Genomic DNA, 24842 nt, shown 5'->3' on the forward strand with positions numbered 1-24842 from the left:
GTTTTAAATTTTCTTGAGTTTATGTCCATGAATGGAATTTCTGGGTGATACAGTAACTCTATGTTTAACTTTTAGGGAACTGCCAGACTTTCCAAAGCAGCTGCATCATTTTACATTCCCACCAGTACCGTGTAAGAGCGTATGAAGGTTCCAATTTCAACACTTGTTATTATCTTCTTCTTTTTCATTCTAATCTTCCTACTGAATGTGAAGTAGAATCTCATGTGGTTTAGACTTGCATTTCCCTGAGGTCTAATGAAGTTGAGCATCTTTTCATGTGCTTTTATCTTCGTCAAAATAACTGCTTAATGTCCTTGTCTGCTAATTCTAAAATCTGTATCAGTTCTGGATTGGTTTTGATTGATTCATTTTTTAAGTGATATATTTTCTTGCTTATTGGCATGTCTGCAAATTCTTGCTTAGTTGTCAGACATTCTGAATTTTATTTCTTGGGGTCTGGATATTTTTATAATCCTATAAATGTTGTTAAGGTTTGCTCTAGGACATAGTTAAATTACTTAGAAACTGTTGGATCCTTTTGGGTCTTGCTTTTTCTTCATTAAAAAATTAAGATGTAATTTCTATATAACATTGTATCAGTTTTGGGTATATAAATAATGTTTTGAAATATATATATATTGCAAAATGATCACCACAATAAATCTAGTCAACAGCCATCACCACATATAGTTTAATTTTTTTCCTTGTATTGAGAACTTTTAAGATTTACTCTCTTAGCAACTTTCGAATACACAATACAGTCTTATTCACTGTAGTCAACAAGCTGTAACATTACATCCCCAGGCATTTTGACTACCTTCACCCATTTCAATACCCCTCATTCCCAATGTCTAGCAACCACCAGTCTGCTCTGTGTGCTCTGAGGTTTTTGCTTTTAGATTCCACATAAAAGTGAGATCACATGGTATTTGTCTTTCTCTGTCTGAGTTATTTCACTGAGTGTATAATGCCCTCGAGGTTCAAACATGTTGTTGCAAATGGCAAGATTTTCTTCCCTTTTATGGCTGAGTAATATTCCACTGTGTATATAACACCATATATTCTTCATCCATCTATGGACACTTAGGCTGCTTCTATGTCTTGGCTATTGTAAACAATGTTGCAATGAACAGAGGGGTGTATATATCCTTTTGAATTAATGTTTTCACTTCCTTTGGATAAAGGATTGTATGGTAGTTCCTGTTTTGATAATGGCCATCCCAACAGATGTGAGGTGACAGCTCATTGTGGTTTTGAGTTGCATTTCCCCTATGATTAGTGATGTCCTACCTTTTCATGTAGCTGGGCCTTGCTTTTAAGATTTGCTGGGTGGGATCACAGCAAAGTTTGTTCCATGGCTAATTCTTCTCCACATGTGATGCAAGACCTCTCTGAATACTCTACCGAGTGAATCCTGAGGTCTCTCCAGTCTGACCGGTGGGGAGAGGCACTATCTCCAGCTCGGTGGAGCCCCAGGTTCTAACACCTTTCATTCTTCAGGTGTTTCGTTTTGCCCTCCTCAGGCAGTTTCCTCACATGCAGATGTTGATCAGTATTCAGCTCAATATTTGAGATGGAATATGTTCAGTTCCCTCAGGTTTTCTCTCTGGGTAACTCCACTTTCAAATATTCTGTTATGACAGTTCTAGTCACCTGGGTCTCTCTGGACTCTTAGCTCCATTTCCTCAACTCAGCACGGGTGCTGGGCTCTGCCTGCATGCCCTCTCCCTGTACCACAGCCCCGCAGATTCTCAAGGCAGCACGCTGGGACGCACCTAAGGCTCACCTTGTTTCCCGTCTCTCAGAGATCAGGGCCCTGTGTGCGTTACATAGTAACTTGCATATTAGTTGTATCATTTGTCTGCTTTTTGGTTGTTTTTGGCAGGAGAGCAAATCTCCTTCAACAAATTGGTTGGAAGTGAAAGATTTAACTAATTTTTCTCCTGGGTATGGGTTACATGTTCCCATCCCATGAATAGCAACTTCTGATCGGATGCTAGAAACTATGGATTTTACATTATTAAATTCTGGAATTGTTCCATCTTTTCAATGAATGTTGTAATTTCTTTTTAGTTGTTCTCATGTCCCCATCCTCCCTGAGTTCTGATTTCTGTCTCCCCTCAACTCAGCAAGATTGCCAGGCTCAGTCTGGGTTCCCCTCTCGTCCCTGAAGTTTAGAAACTGTCTCCAGGCAGAGAGCCTGAGAGGGGGTGGCACTCGTCTTAGGGATCAAGCCTGTGTTGTCTGCTCTGTTGGAAGACTTATTCCAAACATTCTGCTCAGTTTTCCGGTTGTTACAGAGGGTAATTCTGGGCCCTTCTATTCCCTTATGATCACAAGTGGAAATGATCTGCTGGATCATTTTGATTAGTGTGGTGTTGCTTGTTCATTTTTATAATTCTTTTCATTCTTTCAACAAACATTACATACATGCTTAGCCTATAATCTACTATCTGAAGTTCCTGCTGTCTAAATCTGTTTTCTGTTTCTAATCATTCTCATTCATGGTGGTTTATTTCCTTAAGTAACTCGTGATTTTTTTTTTTAATGAGCACATATTTAGTTGATCTTTATTAACCTGTGAAAAATTTGCATCTACATGTTGGATGTTTTCCTTCAAAGATTATTAGCATATGACTCTGCAAGGAGCCAGGGTATGTTATTGACTTAGAACTTCTTTAGACCCTTTCAGGGTCTTCTCAATAAAGGGTTCTTCAGTTTCACTCCTAGTCACTTTCCTTCCTCAAAGGATGCTATTAACATAAGCCCTGAGGGGAGAGCCTGATTTTCATATGTGCTTATCTCACACCACTTCAGTTTCAGCCCTTGGATGACTCCATTCCTTTTTGCAAAGGTCCCTCACAGTATCTAGGGCACCATGCTTCCAGAAGTAGAAATGTGGATTTCCTACTTTATCTTTAGTTGGTACCCTAAACACATCACCCAGACCTAGAGGTATCGCTCGCCTTTGGGCTTCAACTTTGACTTCTATTTGCAACACCTCTGAATCTAGACTTCCGGCTTTAATACTTCCCCCATGTTTGAAATTCATGTTCCCAAATGCTTATTTGACATATCCATCTGGCAGATGTATCTATTATTTAGAAGGCAATGGCACCCCACTCCAGTACTCTTGCCTGGAAAATCCTATGGACGGAGGAGCCTGGTGGGCTGCAGTCCATGGGGTCTCGAGGAGTCGGACACGACTGAGCGACGTCACTTTCACTTTTCACTTTACTGCATTGGAGAAGGAAATGGCAATCCACTCCAGTGTTCTTGTTTGGAGAATCCCAGGGATGGCGGAGCCTGGTGGGCTGCCATCTATGGGGTCGCACAGAGTCGGACACGACTGAAGCAACTTAGCAGCAGCAGCAACATAACCAAATCAAAGTACGTATTTCTCTTCTTTTTTGTCTTAAAAAAATGTTAATTTGATATAATTTTAGACTTACAAGAATAGTAGAGAGAGTCCCCAATGAATCTTCACTGAGCTTCTCCTAATGTTAATATCTTACAGAACAGTTATTGAAACCAGGAAATTAACATTCTTGCAATGCTATTAGCTAAACTTCAGCCTTTACTCATATTTCCCCATTTTCCAGCAAAATTTTCTTCCTGTACCAATATAATCCCACATTTCATTTAGTTGTCTTGTCTCCTTCAGTTCAGTCCAGTCGCTCAGTCATGTCCGACTCTTTGCGACTGCATGGAATGCAGCACGCTTTCGTTTCCTCTGAACTGTGACCATTTCTCTATCTTAATATCTTCTGTGACCTTGATACATCTGGAGAGTACCAGTTAAGCATTTTGTAGAATTTTCCTCAATTCGGATTTGTCTGCTTTTTTTATCATGAGTACACTGAAGTTATTAATTTTTAAGAAAAAAATCCCATACATGCAATGTGTTGTTCTAAGCACATGGGAAATATTAATCTTGATCACTATTAAAGTGGCATCTGCCAGGGTTCTCCTCTGAATAGTTACTATTTCTCTCTAGTACATATTTAAGAGGGTCTTACGTTGACGCAACACAAAAATCCTGTTTATCTTTAAACTTTCACCACTAATTTTGCCAGTACCAGTGGATCTTGCCTGTAGCAATTATCATTGTGGTGTTCTATGGTGATTTTATACCTCTCTTGTTCTACATTTTAAAAAATTAATTTATTTTAATTGGAGGCTAATTACTTTACAATATTGTGGTGGTTTTTGCCATACACTGACATGAATCAGCCACAGGTTTACACATGTTCCCCATATCAAACCCCCCTCCCACCTCCCTCCCCATCCGATCCCTCTGGTTTGTCCCAGTGTACCAGCTTTGAGTGTCCTGTTCAATGCATCAAACTTGGACTGGTCATCTATTTCACACATGGTAATATACATGTTTCAATACTATTCTCTCAAATCATTCCACCCTTGCCTTCTCCCACAAAGTCCAAAAGTCTGTTCTTTATATCTGTGTCTCTTCTGCTGTCTCACGTAATGGGTCATCATTACCATCTTTCTAAATTCCATATATATGCGTTAATATACTGTACTGGTGTTTTTCTTTCTGACTTCTGTCTCTATACGTCCTAGAATTTTTCCTTCTATTAACAACTGTCAAACATTTCAAGTTAGAAGAGATTTTAAGAGCTTGTTTTACAACTGGGAAAATTAAGAATCTATCAAATACATTTTTGCTCATCACTTCCAGTTAATTGCTCTAAAATGTTACATTTCTTACATTCTTTCCTGCTAAAAAAAAATTCAGTGTTTCCCTTTCACCTGACCCTTAGGACACTTGCAGATCCTGTGGTCAGTGTTCCCTGTTACGACAGTCCCTTCCCTGCTGCTCCTGCAGTCATCTTTCAAATAAAATCTCTCCTTATAAAGAAACACAGGAAAAATCTTTAGTGGCCAATATTCATAAGATTTTACCTTGGCATTTAAGGGTTATGAGAATCCAGCTTTTATAGTTCATTGTTCCCATACGCAAAGCCTCTGCTGCAGGCAGGTGAATATGTCCCTCTGAATTTTACTCTTTCTTACATGATTCATTTAGAAGACTCATGTCTTTATCCAGTTCTCTTGAAACTCTACCTCTTTCTCAAAATACAAAATTAAGTTTAAGTATCAATTCCTTTGTCAGTCTCAACAAAGTGAAATTAATTTACCCATCTGGATTTTTTGGCATTTAAATTCTTCTTTGTACTGTGGATATTTTTCTATTTTAGGGTCTTTTCCAAGTTTCCCCAGACAGAAAGCACCTGTTCCATGTTCCCCAGTGCTTAGCACCCTGCCTGACACAGGCAAGCTCAGTAAAGCTGGCTGTAAGGAGAAGTAAAGTCAAGAGTTTCTTACCTTGGTGATGTCTGTGTGATCTTTGAGCCCATTGGTCATGCACCAATATCGCCACACATTCAGGGCATACCGCGTGGCTTTGGTCGTGTTTGGGCTTACTGCACTGGTACATAGATCATTCAAGTCATCATTAATATTAAATACAGGAAATTTGTTGAGCTTAGTAGAATAGGCTAGAAAGAAAAACAATAAAAGGCATTAAAATAATTTGCCATTCCCATCTTTGGAGAATTAAATCTTTGGATCATGTTAAATAACAGAAAACTTCTAGGAGACAACCCTTTAAGAAAAGAAAGTTTCTATCAAGTATATCTATATTAGAATATAGTATATATATATATCTATATATAGAATATAGTATATATATATCTATATATAGAATATAGTATATAATATAGAATATAGTATATATATATATATATAAATATATTTCTAACTTTAAATCATGCAGTATCCTTGGATTTAATCCCCAAATTTTGCCATATATACTAACTGATGCACTAACGCAGGCATTACAGTAACAGTTGTGGAAAAATGAACAAGGAGAAACAAAGAATGATTCTAAAATTTTCACTGAAAAACATAGCATTTCAACTAGAAAGAAGGGAAAGAAAAGGGAAGACAAGTTATACGTTCTTCCTCTTTACCTTAAGCACATGTAGAACTGTTATTTTTCTGTAATAGTCTCAAAAGTGTTATGTGTCATTCTGGGCAGCTTCAAATTAAATGGTATTAGCATATTTCTTTATTTCTTTTCACAAACTGACAGACAGAGATTTCAACCCTGAATCTACAACCCATCTGTTAGCTCAGAATCTGAATGGAAGGTCAAGTAGAATATTAGGGAAAGAGAAGGGGTACACCAGACAGGCTCTCGTCTGAGAGTGAAAAGATTGTAAATTGTAACTGCTAAATGATTTTAGATGAAGACTCTTCTTTTTCAATGTGTCCACTGGTTGCCAAAGAGACAGCTAAATCTACAACCATTAGCTGGCCTTTCTTCACACTGTGATCTACTAAAGCTGGGCTTAAACTGTTCAAATTGTTGTCTTTCGATAGAAAAAAAAGTCAAGGTAAAAACCACCACAAAGTTAAAACAATGCCAACTTGTACTCTAACCAGTGATTGTGACCCACTTTGGAATGTTTCTGTATTCAAACCAGGCTCAAAAAGGCTGAGAAACAGCAAAACCCATAGCTAACACATTACCAAGGTGATCTGCAAAGTGCTTGTATCTGACTCACCTCGCCTGTCTCTGCTCCCAGTGAGGAACCCAAACCACCAGCCTCCTGTGTTTTCCAGCATCCACCTGTGCCCAAGACACCACATCACCCCCTCCCCACACACCCTGAGAAATCTCACTCAGGTCTTTGTGCCGATCAAACAGCGTGTTTTTTCAATTCCAATTGCAAACTCGTTTCCCTTACAATCCAACTCCCTTATTCTGGCTTTGGGTATGAGCCCCACATTTGCTCTCTTATTCCTTAGAACTAATAATCTAATTTTGCCTGGAAGATCTCTTCATTTGGTTTATATGCTCCTTAAGACTGTGTCTTCACCCTTTAAGGTGGCTTTGAATTGCTGAACACACAATCTGCTTTAATAAATGCTTAAAGTAAGACAGAAACAATGCTAGAAATGCTTTCCAAAGCAGCTGAGACATGTAGGCATATTCCTCTCACCACCCTCCTAAACTGACATGTAGCTTCTATTATTTCTGGGACTTGCTTGATATTAATGAAAGAATTCTAGTATAAAATTTACTATTATGTCCAGCACTAATTAAATGCTCACTATAGGCTAAGGGTCATATAAATTATCTGTGTCTCTAAGCAATCCTACTGTTATACCTATTTTACAGGTAAGGAATCTGAACCTCATACACTTAGTAAGTTCATCCATCATTAATCCAGTATTTACTGAAGTACTCTCTCTGTACCAGGCACTGTGCTGTCCCAAGTTATGGAGTTGGAAAATATTACAGCCAACTCCTGGTTTGCTCCTGGGTCCTGCTGACTCCACTCTGGTCACTACAGCAAAGGAATCAGGTACTATAGGGATACAGCGTTTAGTAAGGAACACAATTTAGGTACTAGCCATTTGTGCTTCTGAAAAACATCCTTGCCTCCCAATTTACTCAGACTAACCTTCATAAGTCTGATTTAAATAACCACTATAGTTTCACTATAGCTTTTCTGAACAACAATACAAAAATGACTTATTTGCAACACTGTCTAGTCCCTATCACTTTAATATACATAGGAGTAGAAAAGAGTACATTGCAAGACAGGATGCCTAAGTTTAATTATTACATTAAACAATTATAAGGGCTTAAATAATTTAGTTTTCTATCACAGAAACAGAGACTGTACACTGACAATGGAAACCAAGTCCTAGTATATAAAGAAACAGGGAAAGAATGCTTGTATGCTTACATAATGGGAAAAGAAATCTGTGAAAATAAAACAGCATACACGGTTCCTTATTGACTGTATTTAAGGATTAAATTATGTCTCTTTAACTGCTTTTTAAAAATTCTGAGTATAAGTTGTAGTGTTGTGGTGCTGGGGACATTTTTAGGAGAGCATCCTCATGAAGAAACAAACAAAAGTAAGAACTTACAGCTGAATACAGGGAAAAGGAGGGACTACTAAAGAAGCCTTTGAATGTTTCCCACTAGAGAATAGGCAAACTCTGAGCTCAGAGTTAGGAGGGGCCGTGGGAGTAGAGCCTAAGGATGGCCAGATCTGAACGATTATCCTACTTTCTATACACAGCTTCCACTTACATCATTTACAGCACAGTGTGTAAAGTGAGTGGATCTGCAGTGGAAGGCTACTACCCCCAAGGTCAGAGAGAAAAGGGGGCACTGCCTAAGGTAACTCTGGGCGGCCCCACTGGATAGAGAGGGGAGAACAGGAAAGCAGCTATAAAAAGTAAGAAACCCCCAACGTGCTCCATCTCTCAGGTAGCACCCCTGCTGCGTCTACACTGGAGAGGGCTCCTGGCTCCCAGCCTGTCTTCTATTTTATACCGTGCAGGGAAGCTTCTTCATGGATACTTCTTTGTCCAGCATTACAGCCGGGTGAAGTCCACCTGCAGAACCCTGTGCTCAACTATTACCCACAAAAGTGAGCTCTGCCCAGGCTCAAACAGGACCCTTGAACATGGTCTAAGGAAATCCCTATAAGCTATCAATGTTAAATCCAGACTTTCATTTTAAAATGTGAGCATACAAACAAGCATCACCTGGCAACTGGGTAAAACTTAAAGGCGTGGAAGTTAACAAGTTATACAAGCAGAGCAACTAATTTCATGTTCCCTATCCTCTACTTGAAAACAGACAATTCAGAAAACCAGAAAAAAAAAAAAAAAGAATTTTAAAGATCAATACAGAGGTTTGAGAGGATAATGCATACTTAAAACAAGAACAGTTCTTATTGTAAAAGGAAAAGAGAACCAAGGGGAAAGGGGGTGGGTGGGAAGAACTGGGAGGTTGGGATTGACATATATACATTATTGACACTAGTATAAAATAATTGATGAGAACATACTGTATAACACAGGGAACTCTAATGAATGCTCTGTGGTGACCTAAATGGGAAGGAAATCCAAAGAAGAGGGGAGACATGTACATGTACAGCTGATTCACTTTGCTGAACGGCAGAAACTAACACAACGGAAAGCAACTATACTCTAATAAAAATTAATTTTTTTAAAAAAGGAAAAGAGAAGAACAAGAAAGATCCTGGAAAGTTTAAATGATGGAAAAACACATTTTAAAAATCCTCCGAAGAGCTGAGTATTAGAATGAACATGGCTAAAGGACAAATTAGTTACTAGGAAGCACTTTTCCATGAAGGGCAGGCAAAGTAGTAAAAAACTGATGAGAGTGAAGCTAAGAGGCATACAAGATAGACTAATGAAACTAAAAATCCATCTTATAAGAATTTAAAAGAAAAAGTTAGAGAACAGGATAAAATAATCCAAGACATATGAAAACCCCATTGATCAAAGACAGATTTTAATCCTTAGAGTGTTAAGGTTCATGAACTGTCTAACACACACATTGAAAAGACACATAAACATATCTTGGTGAAATTTCCAAAGCTTGAGAACAAAAAGAAAACTTTGTAATCTTTCTAGAGCAGGGGCTGTGGACAGCCACTGCGACAGTAACAAGAATTAGATTTTTCAGCTGTGATACCAAATACTAAAATACATTGACTCAAGTCTACTCAGAGTTGTGAGGGAAAACAACCAAAATTAAGAATTCTATTACCTAACTAAAGTATCACTTGAAAAAGAAAGGTATTATCAATCATAAAGAGAGTATCATCCAAACATCCTTTCTTAAAAAAAAAAAAGGTCATGGATATTTGCAAACAAAAGAAAAACTGAATCAAAGAGAGGGAAAGATATTGGGTACAAGGTATAGTGAGTGAGAAGCAAATAATTTACTCCTAACGCTAGGTAATGTGGCAACTGAGCTCAACACAACTGTTAAGACTGTGAAAAGAGATGGGGTGTGATGGAACAAAATCTTGAACTAAAATTCCCCATAATTTCAATAATAAGGGAAAAAGAAGAGAAGAAAGATATTAAAAAATATGATTAGGATCTCATCCTCTTTGGGAAGGATAACAAAACAAAGAAAAAAAAAGGGAGAGATGACCAATGTGAATTAATTTTTATATTAAATATATATATTTAAATTTGTTAAAAAAAAAAAAAACATGAAAGAAATTAACTATTAGAATGTATTTTCAAATCAGAGAGTAAATAAAAGGTATTAGCCAGAAAAAGTTAAACAAAAACAAAAGTCTAACATCTGCAACCTATCAAGCAAAACTTGAGACAAATTAAAAACAAAATAAGGAACCAAGAAAGCAAGTATTATGTAAAGAAGACATACAGATGGCCAACAGGCACATGAAAAGATCCTCAACATCACTTATCACTAGGCAAACGCAAATCAAAACCACAATGAGATACCACCTCACACCTGTCAAGAAGACAAAAAACATAAGTGTTGGTGAGCATGTGGAGAAAAAGGAACAACTGTGCCCTGTTGGTGGGAATGAAAACTGGTGCAGCCACTGTGGAAAAGCACACTTGTTCTTTTAGACATAAAGCTTATTGCACACTTAACAGACTACAGCATAGTATAAACATAACTCTATGCACTGGGAAACCAAAACTCTACAATTTATCCCGGAGAGTAAATAATGCTTAAAAAAGCAAGGCAATTATTGCTTTCACATTTTTAGATCATTATGAATTTCAATAAAGCAAAAAATATTCAGTCTGAAAATGTTTGCCACCAAATTCAATGTTTTTTTAAAGATTACTTTTTAGATATAGTACCAACATTAAATATTTTATACATATTAGTTATTTTTAGTAATTTGAAACCTTCTTAGAAAAGATTATCATTAATTTAAAATAGATGAATAAAACTTTTAAAAAGAAAACATTTTCTGACTTGTAGGGTAAATATTCCTCAACTTAAATTCTAATATTCTTCCCCTACTGGGAAAATAAAATTTGTTACATTTTAAATGCTTAACTTGTAAACACATTTAAAGATGAATCCCTTGTGTCTAGAGTTCTAAAAACACAAACTTAGTTATAACTATTTATAAAGTAGTTTCCAATACAATTTAAAGTATTATAATACAAAAATACAGTAATTATTTCTATTAGGAATATTCAGCTTTCTATGAATAAATACTTTGGGAGACTATCCACAGATATGGAAGAAATTTATTTGCACTTTTGCAAAATAATGAACTGTGAGAGAGAACACTATATTTTCTGGGGGTTTATTAAATAATCTTAGTGACACAACAAGGATGTGTGAAACTGATAATTATAATCATTTTGAACAACCATTCCTATTCCAAAGAACATTGTCAAATGTGCTAAATGCAACAAATTGCACACAGAGAATTGTATCTGAACCGAAAAATTTTCCTAAAAATGAGGAAGTCTAGAACCTGACATCTACTTAGCTTGGCATGACTTCATACAACTGGCTGACACAACTCCACAGATGGACAGAAAGACCGAGTTTGCAGTGGAGACTTCTGCTCCACCAACAGGACTTTTAGGCCTGGGGCTCCAGGAAGCATATGATTAATTAGCTATAAACGCCTTCTGAAAGTGTCTTCCCTACTCAGGAGCTTCGTCTGAGCACTTGCATGACCTGCCCTCCTCAGTGGTTAGAAAACAACTGACGCAGAACGCTCCGCTCAGTCTGCACTGACTGTAACCTGGGCTAATGCGTGGTGACAGGACAAGTTTTTTTAACTGTGGTTTAACTCGCCTTTTAAACTGTTTGTTGTAGCTATAAAAAATCAGCCAGCTTTGCAGAAAACCATTGAGTAAATGAATGAAGACTAGTCATACCCAACCACAGATAAAACACTAGGATTAAAGCACGCTCTCATTATAGAGACATCACTGATGTTCATTAACTGATTTTATTGGATTTTTTTATTTCTATAAGTTTTAGGCTGTACCAACAAATACTGAAAACGATAGAAAGTCACACTACATTAGAGATAACCATTATCACATAACAGAATAAGCCACTGGGACATAAAACTATAATTTTATTTAGAGCACAGGTACACAGACAAATATGAAGCAAAAACTGAACTGATAAAGATGAAAACATCTTGGTGTTAAAGATCAGTGAGCAGCAAAACAAAAATGAAACCAACAGTATATTCTTAATAACAAAAAAATTCTCCTGTATTATTACAAATATCAAAAGGCAGAGGATTAATTAACCAAGGGTATCACAGTTACACATTTTAAATATTAACAGAAATTTCCCTCTTCCTCAATTCACCTTTCTCTTTCTTCTTTCATATATTATAATTGTAGCAGCTTAAAAAGAGAATTTTAAATATGGTTTGAGTGAACAGGCACACATATGCTTTTTTTCACGTAAATCAATTAAAAGCTAAGTGGCCAGAAAATATACATTCATATTGACAATCCATCAAAAGGGGGGAAATAAATCCATCTTCAAAGAACAGTACTGTATTTTTCTATATGACTTTTCTAAGTATTAACTGTGGTGATTACATTTCTAAACAGATGCTTAGTGTTAAATTATACTAAATTGGTAAATCTACCTTTTTATTCCCGATTAACTTGTAAGTGGTAGAATAAAAAGAATCTTAAAGTCATTCTTCCAAGAAAGATGGAAGAACTTGAGTTGTGTACAGCTTTCATTTTATGAAATCACCGAGTTCTTTACATTAACAAATAAATGAGTTTCTATAAGAGATTCTACTGAATCCAAAATGTTTCTAGTCATCATCTACCAGGCCTATGGGGTTATAAGCTACATTTTCAGGTTACAACAAAAAATGTCCAAACTATGAGGCTAATCTGGCAAATCTATGTCTAACTTTAGCAATGAAATAAAGTTTAAAGTCATGGTGAGAACAAACTCTATACATTAGAAACCTAATAAATATATATGTATTATTTGATTAAAAAGTTGCCCTAGGCATAAAGGCCTCAGGACAGACATACAAAATGTACAAAAGACCCAAAGAGGGCAAATAAACCCAAAAGCAGGACTCAATAAATGTATCCATAGCTATTTAATAGAAACTATTAGTCATCGTTTCAGGACATATCATGCCAGAATCTTTGGTGTTCATATAAACAGAATTCTAAGTACAAAGATCTTGCCTGAAAACTCCAGATGCAGGAAACAAGAAATATTTTTGTGTCACTCCAGAGGCCACTGTACAAGGACATGATTTCTTCAGAACATACATAATTGAATTTCCTTTATTTCTTTGTCACCTCCATTGAGTAACAAATGCTTAAAGCATATTCTGGAGAAAAGGCTCAACATAAAATATACCTTTCTTTTCCTATAAGCAAAGAAGTGGCCGGGGCTTTGATGAATTCATTTTAATATTCTTAGAATTAAACCAGAATTTCAGAAGCAACGTTTCCAAATACAGTATTGCCTGTCACCGACAGTCACACAGAAAGCCTCAATGTAACTCAGAAGACTGTCCCTTTATTATAAAGATATTATAAGTATAAACCCACTGAACAGACAGAAGGAAATCCTGCACTTGAAGTGAGGAGTTTTGCAAAGTTGGTGTGAAAAGGTTCTTTAAGAAGAGCCTTTTTTCTTAACATTTTATGATATTTCCCTTCCATTTTAAGTGAAAGTCACTCAGTCGTGTCCGACTCTTTGCGACCTCATGGACTATAGAGTCCAGGGAATTCTCCAGGTCAGAATACTGGAGTGGGTAGCCTTTCTCTTCTCCAGGGAATCTTCCCAACCCAGGGATCAAACCCAGGTCTCCGCATTGCAAGTGGACTCTCTACCAGCTGAGCCACAAGGGAAGCCCAATAATGTATTAAGTACGTATGCAATTTACCTCCATTAAATTTTAATAAAGTAGAATTAACCCACTGAAATAATATTCTAATGTCACAGTAAGTTGGGAATTGTTGAGGCAAGTCACAAATATCAGGAAGCAAACTAAAGACAGGTGGGCATGAAAGGATTCTGATGGTCATAAGACAACCAGGTATGTTAAGTCTATGCAGATGCTGAATATAAAAGTTAATATTTGGGAACTCTGGGGTTTTCATATTGTTGTTTAGTTGCTAAGTCATGTCTGACTCTTGTGACCCCTTGGACTGTAGTCCGCCAGGCTCCTCTGTCCATGGGATTTCTCAGGCAAGCCTACTGGAGTGGGCTGCCATTTCCTCCTTCAGATCTTCCCAACCCAGGGATCAAGCCCCTGTCTTCTGCATTTGCAGGTGGATTCTTTACCACCTAGCCACCTGGGAAGTTGGGCTTTTCATGGTCCCTTATAAACAAAATGAAAATGCTAAATACTCTTTATTAAATGAAATTCAGACAATATGGCATGATAACCAACAAAGATAATGTATCCGCCACCACAGTCTTCTGTTATTATATTCTTCAACCTAAAATACCTAGATCAAGGGAAATTATGCTGCTACACTGACATTCTATGGAATTTCTCTAGTATTGGGGGAAAAAAAATTTACGGTGGGGGGTACTAGGAAAGCTCAGAATTCTTGCTTTCTCTTTTTACAAATGTTTCCCTTTCAAAGAGTTAGGGAAAGTGCAGAAGGAAAGCTGACCTGGAATTATAAATATGAAGCAAGAGTTTGACGTTGGCATCACCTGACAACTACAACACTTCCTTCTGTAGAGGCCACTAAGTACTGGCTCAAAGTATCAAACAGCGAAGTACGTACTTTCACAAGTCACACGTACAAATGTTGACGGGCACAGCCTCTTCGCACAGTTTTTCAGATTAACTACAATAAGTGATAGCAGCAATGGTTAACAATTCCACATAAACACCACAAACACACATATGAAAGAGCACCTACAACAACATGCAAAATCTCAACAGTGACATCACAGAATATACACAATGCATAGAGACTGTAATGGTTTTTGGCAAGATGGTGTTTTTTTGTAACAAATACTTTATAAAACAAAATTCTTTTGTTATAAATGCTATTTAAAAAGTTGTAATATAATGAATTGTAGATATAAAAGTTCAGTTAATCTGAGTGGATAATACTAAAATGAAACTTCTACTTCATCCAGCATAAATAATCAATTATAAATTAATTTCTAGTGGAAGTATGCTAAGGTATTTGATTTATAAAATTTAAGAATCACAGAAAGTAAACAGGCATAAAAATCACTTAAATACAGTATGCACAAATACTGTTAGGACTCTATATTGCTGATTCTTCCTAATTCTACTTACCACAAATAAATAAACTATGCCAAAGCATTTTTAAAGCTCCTTAAAATGAGTGTATGACGGAAAAATGTCTAAGTCCAGTGTAACACCAAGAACATTAGAACCCTAGAAAAATCCAACTCTGCATTCAAAAGACAAATAATTCCCCTGTACCTTTTAACATCTTAGAATTTCATCTTTCATTGTCAACTATGATCTGGTAAATATAACTTACAAAATAAAAATTTGTGAGATTTAAAGTATACTTGTTTGAATCCTTGTTTAGAAGAGTAATGTGGATAATATAGAAATTTACAAACAGTTTGTATCTGTGGATCTTCCTGCTGTAGGCCTCTTTCATTAGTTCCCATTTTCCTTCCCCTGTCTATCTCTAAATACATTTCACAAACATCCTAGTCATGTTGATAAAAATTTAATCGTTTTGATTCAAGATGTCCCAACCCTCTAAGACGATTTTACCTACAAACTAAAAACTTTCCAGGCTAAAAAAGAGCACAGTACATTAAAAAACCCAATAATACAGATGCTATATATCTGGATAGTCAAAAGAATATCACTTTAAATAAAAAGTTACTTTTTTAAGTTCATAATCTATGACTGGAATTCACATATTTGAAAACTATAGTTTGTTTCTCCTCTAGAAATGAAAACTGAATATAAATGGGGTAGGCTGAAAGATGTTAAAAGATGACTGATTATATTTAAGGATTATCCCATCAAATCTCAAAAGAAGTTGCTGTAATCCAGGTATAACATTATACAATGAAATGTAAAAGTTCACATGCAAAATAGCCTATTTGGAAACTGGCAGTTTGAATCTATTTCTTAATAGAAACTTGAGAGCTTAAAAAACTATTAAAATTTTCAAAACAAGAAAAGGATACCGCTTCTTACTCAGTGGGAATGTAGGGTTGTTCTTCCTAAGCCCTATCTACAGACTGGAAGTCAGGGTGTCTGGATTACACTTCGGCTCTAACAAAGTGTGTACATCTAGGTATTCATCTCAACTCTCTGGGGCTGTTTCTCTCTTCTATAAAACAAGAGGGATGGATTAGATGAGATGTTTCCAATCTTATTTTCCAGCCTGGCACACAAGAAGGATATGCAATAGAGGTAGTTCATTCAGTCTAGTGAGTCTCCAAGTAAGAAGTTAGGAGCACAGGGAACATGAGAATTCTGGGGATCTGTTTTAGAAAGTGCTCCCTATGCAATCTCCATCCATCTGTTTGCCCTCCCTGCCCCCGCCTCCTAAGAAGACATGGTGACTCCTCACAGCACTGAAAATCACCAGGCCTGATGATCCTAGGTCCTTTCCAGGTCTGCTGCTGCTAACTCACTTCAGTTGTGTCCAACTCTGTGCGACCCCATAGAGAGCCCACCAGGCTCCCCCGTCCCTGGGATTCTCCAGGCAAGAACATTGGAGTGGGTTGCCATTTCCTTCTCCAGTGCATAAAAGCGAAAAGTGAAAGTGAAGTCGCTCAGTCATGTCCGACTCCTAGCGACCCCATGGATTGCAGCTACCAGGCTACCAGACTGCAGACTACCCTACCTGGCTCCTCCGTCCATGGGATTTGCCAGGCAAGAGTACTGGAGTGAGTTGCCATTGCCTTCTCCATTTCTAGGTCTAGCCTTTATGATTATAATTCACTCAATAAAGATGAAGGTTACTTTAATACTCTGACCTAATTAATATTCCGATCAAATTAGTACTATGACCTAATTAAAGAGTCTAATTCAATAAAGTCATGGTTTACATAAAAACACAATTTAAAGGTATTACAATGCTTTCTTTCAAAAACTAATGCAATCTTCAATACCAAATTATGTGTTTCCTTCAGCCTTGGCAGGCCCAATCAGTCAATTCACAAATAGGGCGGTGTACGAGAGATTTTGATTCTTTCTTTTCTGTCTAGAAAGTGAAATCACAGTTGTAGGGGGTTTAGCAAAATCATCCCCTCTTTTCTGTTTTTGTATCATTAGATACAGATCAACCACCATGAGACTTCTCTGGTGGTCCAGTGATTAAGACTCTGTGCTCCCAATGCAGGGGGTCTGGGTTCCATCCATGGTCAGCAACTAGATACCTCATGCCAAACTAAGACCCAGTGCAGCCAAATAAATAGACGTATTTAAAAAATTACACCTGCCACCAAAGGATGATCACGTAGTACATTTCTTTATCCCAGAATTTTGCACGACAAGATCTTTTAAAATCATATTTTCATCACTTTGCCTTATGAGAAGCTATGCATTCATCACCTCAGCCAAATTCAATGGGGAGAAGAAGCAATTATTTGAATACCATGCTTGAATACCATGCATTAAGGGAAAAATGAAACAAAAAATAATCGAGGGTGCCCTTGCCAATGATGTTTCTTATTAAGTAACTATATCATATCATACGGTAGATATGTAGAGATAAATAATACCTTGTATAAAGGAGTTCTATTTGAGAGAGATCTTTCACACTGATTGATAAAGAACTTGTTAATTCCTTAGTATTTATAACTACTTTTTCATGAATAAACCTTTTAAAAATACCTTACTGTAATAAATTATCATACACTCTCCCAGATTTTTCTCCCTAGGTTTAGAAATTTATTTCTGTTATCACATGGTAGAGAGTTTTTATCTATAGATGTTAAATAGTACAGCTTTATTTTGGCCAGAGGAACAAAGATCAAAACTTTTCTTTCCTGTAGATAAAGAAAACTAATCAGAAGAAAGCTGATTAAAATCAGAAGTGTCTGTCTCTAATATCTAAAACTGTGGAGATAGTCAAAGTAGAAAAAATTTGAGTGGTTCTAGTTGATCTCCAATACTGAGAATCACAGGATAGCATTTTCCTGCAGTGTTAGTCCCTGAGTCGTATCCAACTCTGTGACCCCATGGACTGTAGCTCACCAGGCTCTCCTGTCCATGGAATTCTTCAGGAATTCCAAGAGTACTGGAATGGGTAGCCATTCCCTTCTCAAGGGGATCTTGCCAACCTAAGGATCGAACCTGGGTCTCCTGTATTGCAGGAAGATTCTTTACCGTCTGAGCCACCAGGCTTTCTGTTAAAAACAATTCTGACTGATTAAAAAACCAAAACAAAATAATAACAAAATCCTCTATTAAATAGTTAATTTGCTAGCACCGATTTGCAGAGAAGACTAAACTTTCTGGCAGACTGGCAATCAAAATTCAGTATCTAGTGGATGACAATATCAGCTCCTGGGCTTAAGAGAGCTATTCCCTCTGCCTAGAACCTCCCCTGTTTCTGTCTAAATTAGAAGAAACTTTTGAAATAGGATTTTTGGTTTACATGGGATAAAAACAAAGGACAACCATTTGTTAAAAATATAATTATTTGTGCATATGCACATTCACCAGAAGACAAAACTAAGAGTTCTTTAAAGAATGATACAAACTTTTGCGCTCTATTCATGGCTAAGCAAAAAAAAAGTAAAAACTTTGCTGAATGTTTCATCTCAAAAGAACCAGTTAGAGGGGCTTATACAATTTTATGCCAACAAATAGCCAGGTGAGGGCGCTGCTCTCAATTCAGAGTTGAAAAAATATGGATGATTTTATTACACCAGGAATTCCATTTATAATTTATCACTTCAGAGAGTCCACAGAAGCACAGTAAATCATCTGGTGAACAGGCAGCTACAGCAGAAAAGGCCAGTGCTTAATGGTATCTGGATCTAGTTTCCGTTCCTGATGCCCTTATGTATTAAGTGATGTGGGCAACCTATTTGACTTTTCTGGATTTCCTCATTTGTAAAACAGAAATGATGATACTCTCACAGGCAATTGTAAGAATTAAGTGAAACAATCTAGAAGCACTCAGTACCATGGTACACTGTAAGAACTCAGTAACTGGGATAACCGGCACCCACGGACGATCATCTGCACATTCCTATGCATGTGTGCCTCTATGTAAACACATTGGATGGTGTAGAAATGGCTTTGTCTTATTACTGACTTTAAAACAGGGTCTAAGGAAGATCCACCACAAAATACTCAAAGCAGTATTAAATATTCTACAACAAACCAACACATTAAATGGCTAAATAATGGTCAGACAGTATGAGTACAAAGTTCGAGAAACTATGCAAAATAGTCCTGGCATAGAGTATTTTGCTGGGCTCTCAAAAATGAAATCAAACTTTTATCACGGTATCTTTTATAAACCTTTTGAAGGCAGGAACTATTTTATACATCTCTGTACCCCTCTTAGTCTCCAGACACTAGGTTTTCAAGTATTTGATGATATGACTATAAATTTTCATCTCAGTTAAGTCGTCTGATTTCACGGTACCTAGAACCTAAGCCATGTGACTTAGACAAATTAATTCAATGAAAGTATCGGCTAACCAGGGAGACCCGATCTTCACTTCGACCATTCTTCTGCAGATCAGAAGTGATTTAATATAGGGAAAAATAACTATAATAAAAATACTTCAAGTACCTGATATAGTATAAATCATATTCAGACCAGCCCTAACCATGGAAACAGATGGACTCTTCAGAGTAAGTTCCGTTGGATAAACATCCTGAATATCTCTAACCTTTCAAGCACTATGTTTGATTTTTTTTAAAAAAACTGCTACCGTCTACGATGTTCAATAGCCAGTCACTCACATGAATATAGAAGAAAAACTAAATTATGCAGCTATGTCATCCAAATGCTGACAAATGGGTTTGGCATTTTTGCTGTAGACAGACCAAAACTTCCAGTCATAGGAGGGGCACTAGAAAATTTCTTACATGACATTACACTGACCTTAAAGTGTAAACTTTGCAAATACGGTCTTATTGTCTTTGTATGAACCATGGGATTGCCTGGAAAGGCAACACGGTCAGTTATAGTGAAGACTGCTGGACTGCTGAATTTTTGCTAAAGCACAAACACGATTTTGGCATCTACTACTGCCACAATATGGATGTACGTTTTTTAAAGTTAAAATAACAAATAAAAAATATGGCATCTGGCAGTAGTATATCCTCAGTATCGTTTATACAAAAACACAAAATTTAGAGGTAGCTGCCAATAATTTTTCATAATTTAATTATCCCAGATAATACAATTCAGTGAAAATTCTACCAAGTCACTCTTCGGAAGACAGTTTTCTAAATCTAAATGTCACAACGTTCCTATTTGGTTTAAGTTACTAAAGCAAAATATAAATAAGTAAAAAATAATTCACAATCTGCATTCTTCCAAATGAAAATGCTAGAGGATTAAACAGGAGCTTTTCACTTTCGTACCTCAACATACATACACAAATAGAAATTCGAAATTTCCTAGTTCTGCTTTCTAAGAGCATACTGACGAACCTTCCCCATGACAAACCTACTTTGCTGTCAAATAACAAATTAAGAATTTTTAAAAGTATGTCAATGCAAAAACAAAATGCACGATGTAAATCTTTTTTTATGAGAGGTAACCTATGTTAAAAAAGAAAAATTGTTTTAAAAAGAGTTCTTCCACAGTAGGCTGTCATGTGCATTTCTGAGCCCACTACAGAATAAGAAGAGGAATGTTTTTCAAGAGAACAGGGAGAATGAGGCTCTGTGGTTCAAAATAAGCAGAAGAGGGGGGACTAGAGGACAGACAGTGTGCCATTATGAAAGATCACTCAGTCTTCCTTTTAATCAGATAGACTTGATAGATGGGAAGACATTGTGTCCCCATCTCTGGCTCAAATCACTGGAAACTAATTACAGGCTGGAACTCAGGTAAACAGAAAAAACTCTGGAGTCAGACAACAGTACCATCTCCCTAGCATATAACCTGTTATGGATTGATCTCAACGTAAAATGGAGATAATTAACCTTCTTTTCAAAGTTGTGGAAGGGATTAAAGATTACGTATACAGAAATAAATATGTATGTACTGAAATCTGAATATATAGTTACCAAAATATTGGGTTGGCCAAAAAGTTTGTTTGGGTTTTCTATATGATGTTATGGGAAAACTCGAATGAACCTTCTGGCCAACACAATATTAACAGTGGTTATTTTTGGCTAGCAGATTTATGAGTATATATTTTGTTTTCTGTATGCTTATCTGGATTTTCTAATTTTCATAAATTAGTTCTACTTATATAAGGAGAGCATGTGCATCACTCAGCACACACACTGCTGGCGCAGAGAGTGGCTCAAAACTAGTGGCTATCATCATCACTAACACAAAAAATTAAAGAAAGGTATCTTCTGGTCTTGTTTTTGGCTGCTTCTCTATGACAGAAAAGTCATGAAATGAAGCTGATTGCTTAACACAAAGGCCATGGCAGACTTCCCACTCCTAAGCCAAGGAAAGGTCACAATTTAGAGAAATGGGTTTATGTGTTTACGACTTAGTGTTGGGAAGAGCTGCCTGGTCATGGGAAAGCTCAGCTAACAGGATGACTCAACAAAGCAAATCAAAACAAAATGTGTCCTGGTCGTATAATTAAAACATAAAATGCCACCTACCTTCCTAGCTAATGTGAATTACGAGGATGCTTTGAAGAACAAATACTTGCCAACAGGAAGCCCAGATCCAACAAAACAATTAAGATTGGGACTTTTTTTTTAATGTGTTAATGATTATACAGGATAGGAACCTTGCTCATCTAAACTCCTTTATTATTATTAAAGTATCTCAAGTAATAATTCACCACAGGCTTAAAAATAAAGACCTTGGAAAAACCACCACGAAGGGTTGCTTAATCAAAATTATAATTATTATGATTGAGGATTATCACACATAAATGCATTTATATTTACTGTAGCAGAAACAGCACATGTTCAAGAGTGCTTTGAATTCAACTAAATTTGATAATAAAATGTTCCCTAAAGTGAGTGTCAATATTCCTTTGATCGCAACTACAGAGTCAAGCAATCCCCTTGGGAAAAGACTGAAATTCAGTCCTAATAAATAAAGTCAGGGGATTTGGGCTTCGAAGAGTGTACGTTTTTTGTGGTCCTGACTAGTGTTTCTCGATTTTCAGTAAGACTTTTCCATTTTCTACTCTCTCTTTATGTTTGATACACAATCTAATGCTTGGGAACATTTCAAAGCTTTGGTAGTTTTTTAAATTTCTTGTAAATCTGATAATAAAATTTCATTTACATTGATTTCTTAGAAAACAACTAAAAAATTCTATTCAGGTTCAAGAACAATAAAAATGAGCTAGTAACAGTCTTTTTTTGCCATAATATTGGACTTTGCATATTAAAAATTATACAGCTTCTAAAAAGAAGGGCACCTTCATTCCCACCTTCTCACCCGCTTTGCCCCACAACAAGTTAGCTAAACATCTAGATTTTCATAAATTGCAAAAAATGAGGCAGAGAAGTTAAAATCTAACTATTCTTAAAAAAAAGGCGTATAAAAATCTGTCCAGTTGATATCAACATTTTCATATTCTGGACCTGACAGTTTTGCGTAAGCAGGAAAGTTAGTGTTGTCTCCTCCTGATTAATGGAGAATTTTAAAAATTAAAAAGATACTGCCATTTATTAAATAGACTAAAAATGAGAGGCAGGGGGGTGGGAAGGAAAAGCAAGAGTTGAGGACACAAGTATCTAGGCTGACTCTCAGTTTCCTTTTTGACAGTTTAAAAAAACTCCAAAAACGAAACTCCTTCTCTGGTTTGTGTTGCCTGAGAATATGGTTTTGTAAAGTCTTTAACAGTAATTACATTTCATCACCACAAGTACATTTGTTTTAAGCCTATAAATGCTATGTCAGTAATACTAAACTATCTGCATTGACTTATTTGTAAAAAGAAAAATATATTATATATTTATATTTGTATAAAGTTAATACTGAGGGCAGAGGAAAGGGAACAAGAACCAGTGCTTAATCACAGTTTCTCTGGACACAATAACCAGACTGGGATCTTGCCCAAGCCACCTGGTCAAGCCGTGTCTGAGGACGAGTCATAGGAGGCAGAGACGATGAAATTGCCACTGCTGGAGTGCCCAGCCACTGACTGGGCGGCCTGCTGGCTCAGATTGTTACAGATAAGCACCAGCTGGTTGCTCTGGGCCTCGGACAAGGTGCTGCAGCTCTGATACACACTGAAGTTGGTCTTCCTGCCCGGGATGTTCCCCTTCTCGCACATGGTCTTCACCATCTTGGCCAGCTTGTTCTTGCCGAGGGCCTGGCAGTTGTACCAATGCAGAGCCGCCAAGTTCACAACTGGCTTGATGGACAAGTAGAAAGGGGCATCCTCATAGCGCATGGCAGGAGGCCGCCGCTGGGCATACTCCTTATAGTCCTGTACGGGGCAAGTCTGTGGCGCGTGCTGGGTGGCATACACACGGGAGTCTGTGCCCCCTCTCTTGGTTTTGGCATTTAGGTCACCAGTGTCTTGACCCATCCACTCCAAGTACTCCAGTCCCGTTTCTGTTACCCGGAGCCGAATGTCACCCCACTTCAAGGTAGACCCGTGGAAGCCTGTGCAGTGCCCAAAAGCTTTTGTGTTGTTGAGCCAGACGAGGTTGAGCAGGCCCTCAGGGTTATAGCGACTTAGCAGCCCTCTCTTTCGCAGAATGAGCTCATCAGCAAAGGTGAGCTTCATGGACTTGTGTGGCTTATTTCCTTTTCCTTTGCAGCGGAGTTCAATCTGCTTCTGTTTCAGTGCCTCTTGGGAGCGCTTGAATTCCTTATCCCTGGTGATACTGTAGCCATACCTGTGTTCTTTTAGGTACCGTTCAAGTCCACACTGGTAATTGGCCAAGCTGTTGGGTTCATACTCGGATCCATCCTTCTGCCTGGCATCCACAAAGAAAGAGGCCAGGTAGGCATCCAATTCCTTGCAAGGGATGACATAGATCTCTCTTGTTTCAGAAGGATACTTGGAGATGAGGAACTCCCGGAAATTGCGGAGCGCAGTCTGCGTGCTCCGGATGGTTTTCTCGTTCTGCTCCCTGCTGAGCTCAGCTGCTCTTTCATCCTGGTCTGCAACAAATTGGGGAGGGGAGGGATAGAGAGGGTGTTCATGAGTTCAGACAATGCACTTTCTACTCTGAAATAAAGTTTCCTTTTATAATGAAAAGGGGAAGAAGGAAACAATTTTACAGAGATCACTGATAAATGTTATTTACATACCTGTTGCATTATAATAGCCAACTTCAGTTTCACAAATGATGTACTAGACATGAGATGACTCAGTATCGTCAAAATGAGCTTCTCATGTCACTGGCACATAGTTTAGTGCACGAAGATTTGTGGAAAGAGTGAAATTAGAGGTAGCCTTTGTTTTAGGGGGAAAAAGAAAATAACAGAAATGTGCTATTTATCTTAATGCAGTGTGCAAGGGCCCCATGAGAGCAACAAACTCATTTTGAACCACTTCATTTGTGAAACCAGAGGTTGTACTGGTTCCATTTTATTGAATTAAAACAAAAATATTCAAATTTGTTATTTAGCATTAACTCTATAGAGATCTATATTTAATAATTACTAAATAGATCATTTATAGCAGTTAATGTGACATTCTACAGCAATTCAGGTAAACATAGTTTATAAATATTCCATATGTAATTACAGGGCAGATTATAAAAAGTGATAAAAAATATTCTATGTTTTGCAAAATGAAAACAGACTCACAGATACAGAGAACAAATGGGTAGTTGTCAGATGGTAAAGAGCTGGGAGGGTGGGGCAAAATAGGTGAAGGGGAGTAAGAGGTATATATAATAAAT

At 37.2% G+C, this 24842-nt stretch overlaps 1 protein-coding gene across 5 annotated transcripts in view; it reads right to left on the reverse strand.

The window, feature by feature from the left end:
* The window catches only part of KIAA1958 (KIAA1958 ortholog), a 138407-nt gene that overhangs the window by 19701 nt on the left and 93864 nt on the right, over positions 1-24842 (reverse strand). For 2 of the 5 annotated variants that reach the window (XM_070375095.1, XM_070375097.1), the window contains exon 3: positions 5347-5519. In XM_070375095.1, coding sequence (XP_070231196.1) covers positions 5347-5519 — 173 coding nt within the window. Of the gene's footprint in view, positions 1-38; positions 3415-5346; positions 5520-23046; positions 24097-24842 lie in introns of those variants that run through there. The other 3 variants (XM_070375098.1, XM_070375096.1, XM_070375094.1) reach the window with 3 other exon arrangements.

This window comes from Bos mutus, chromosome 8 (genome assembly GCF_027580195.1).
Source record: "Bos mutus isolate GX-2022 chromosome 8, NWIPB_WYAK_1.1, whole genome shotgun sequence".
Lineage (NCBI taxonomy): Eukaryota > Metazoa > Chordata > Mammalia > Artiodactyla > Bovidae > Bos > Bos mutus.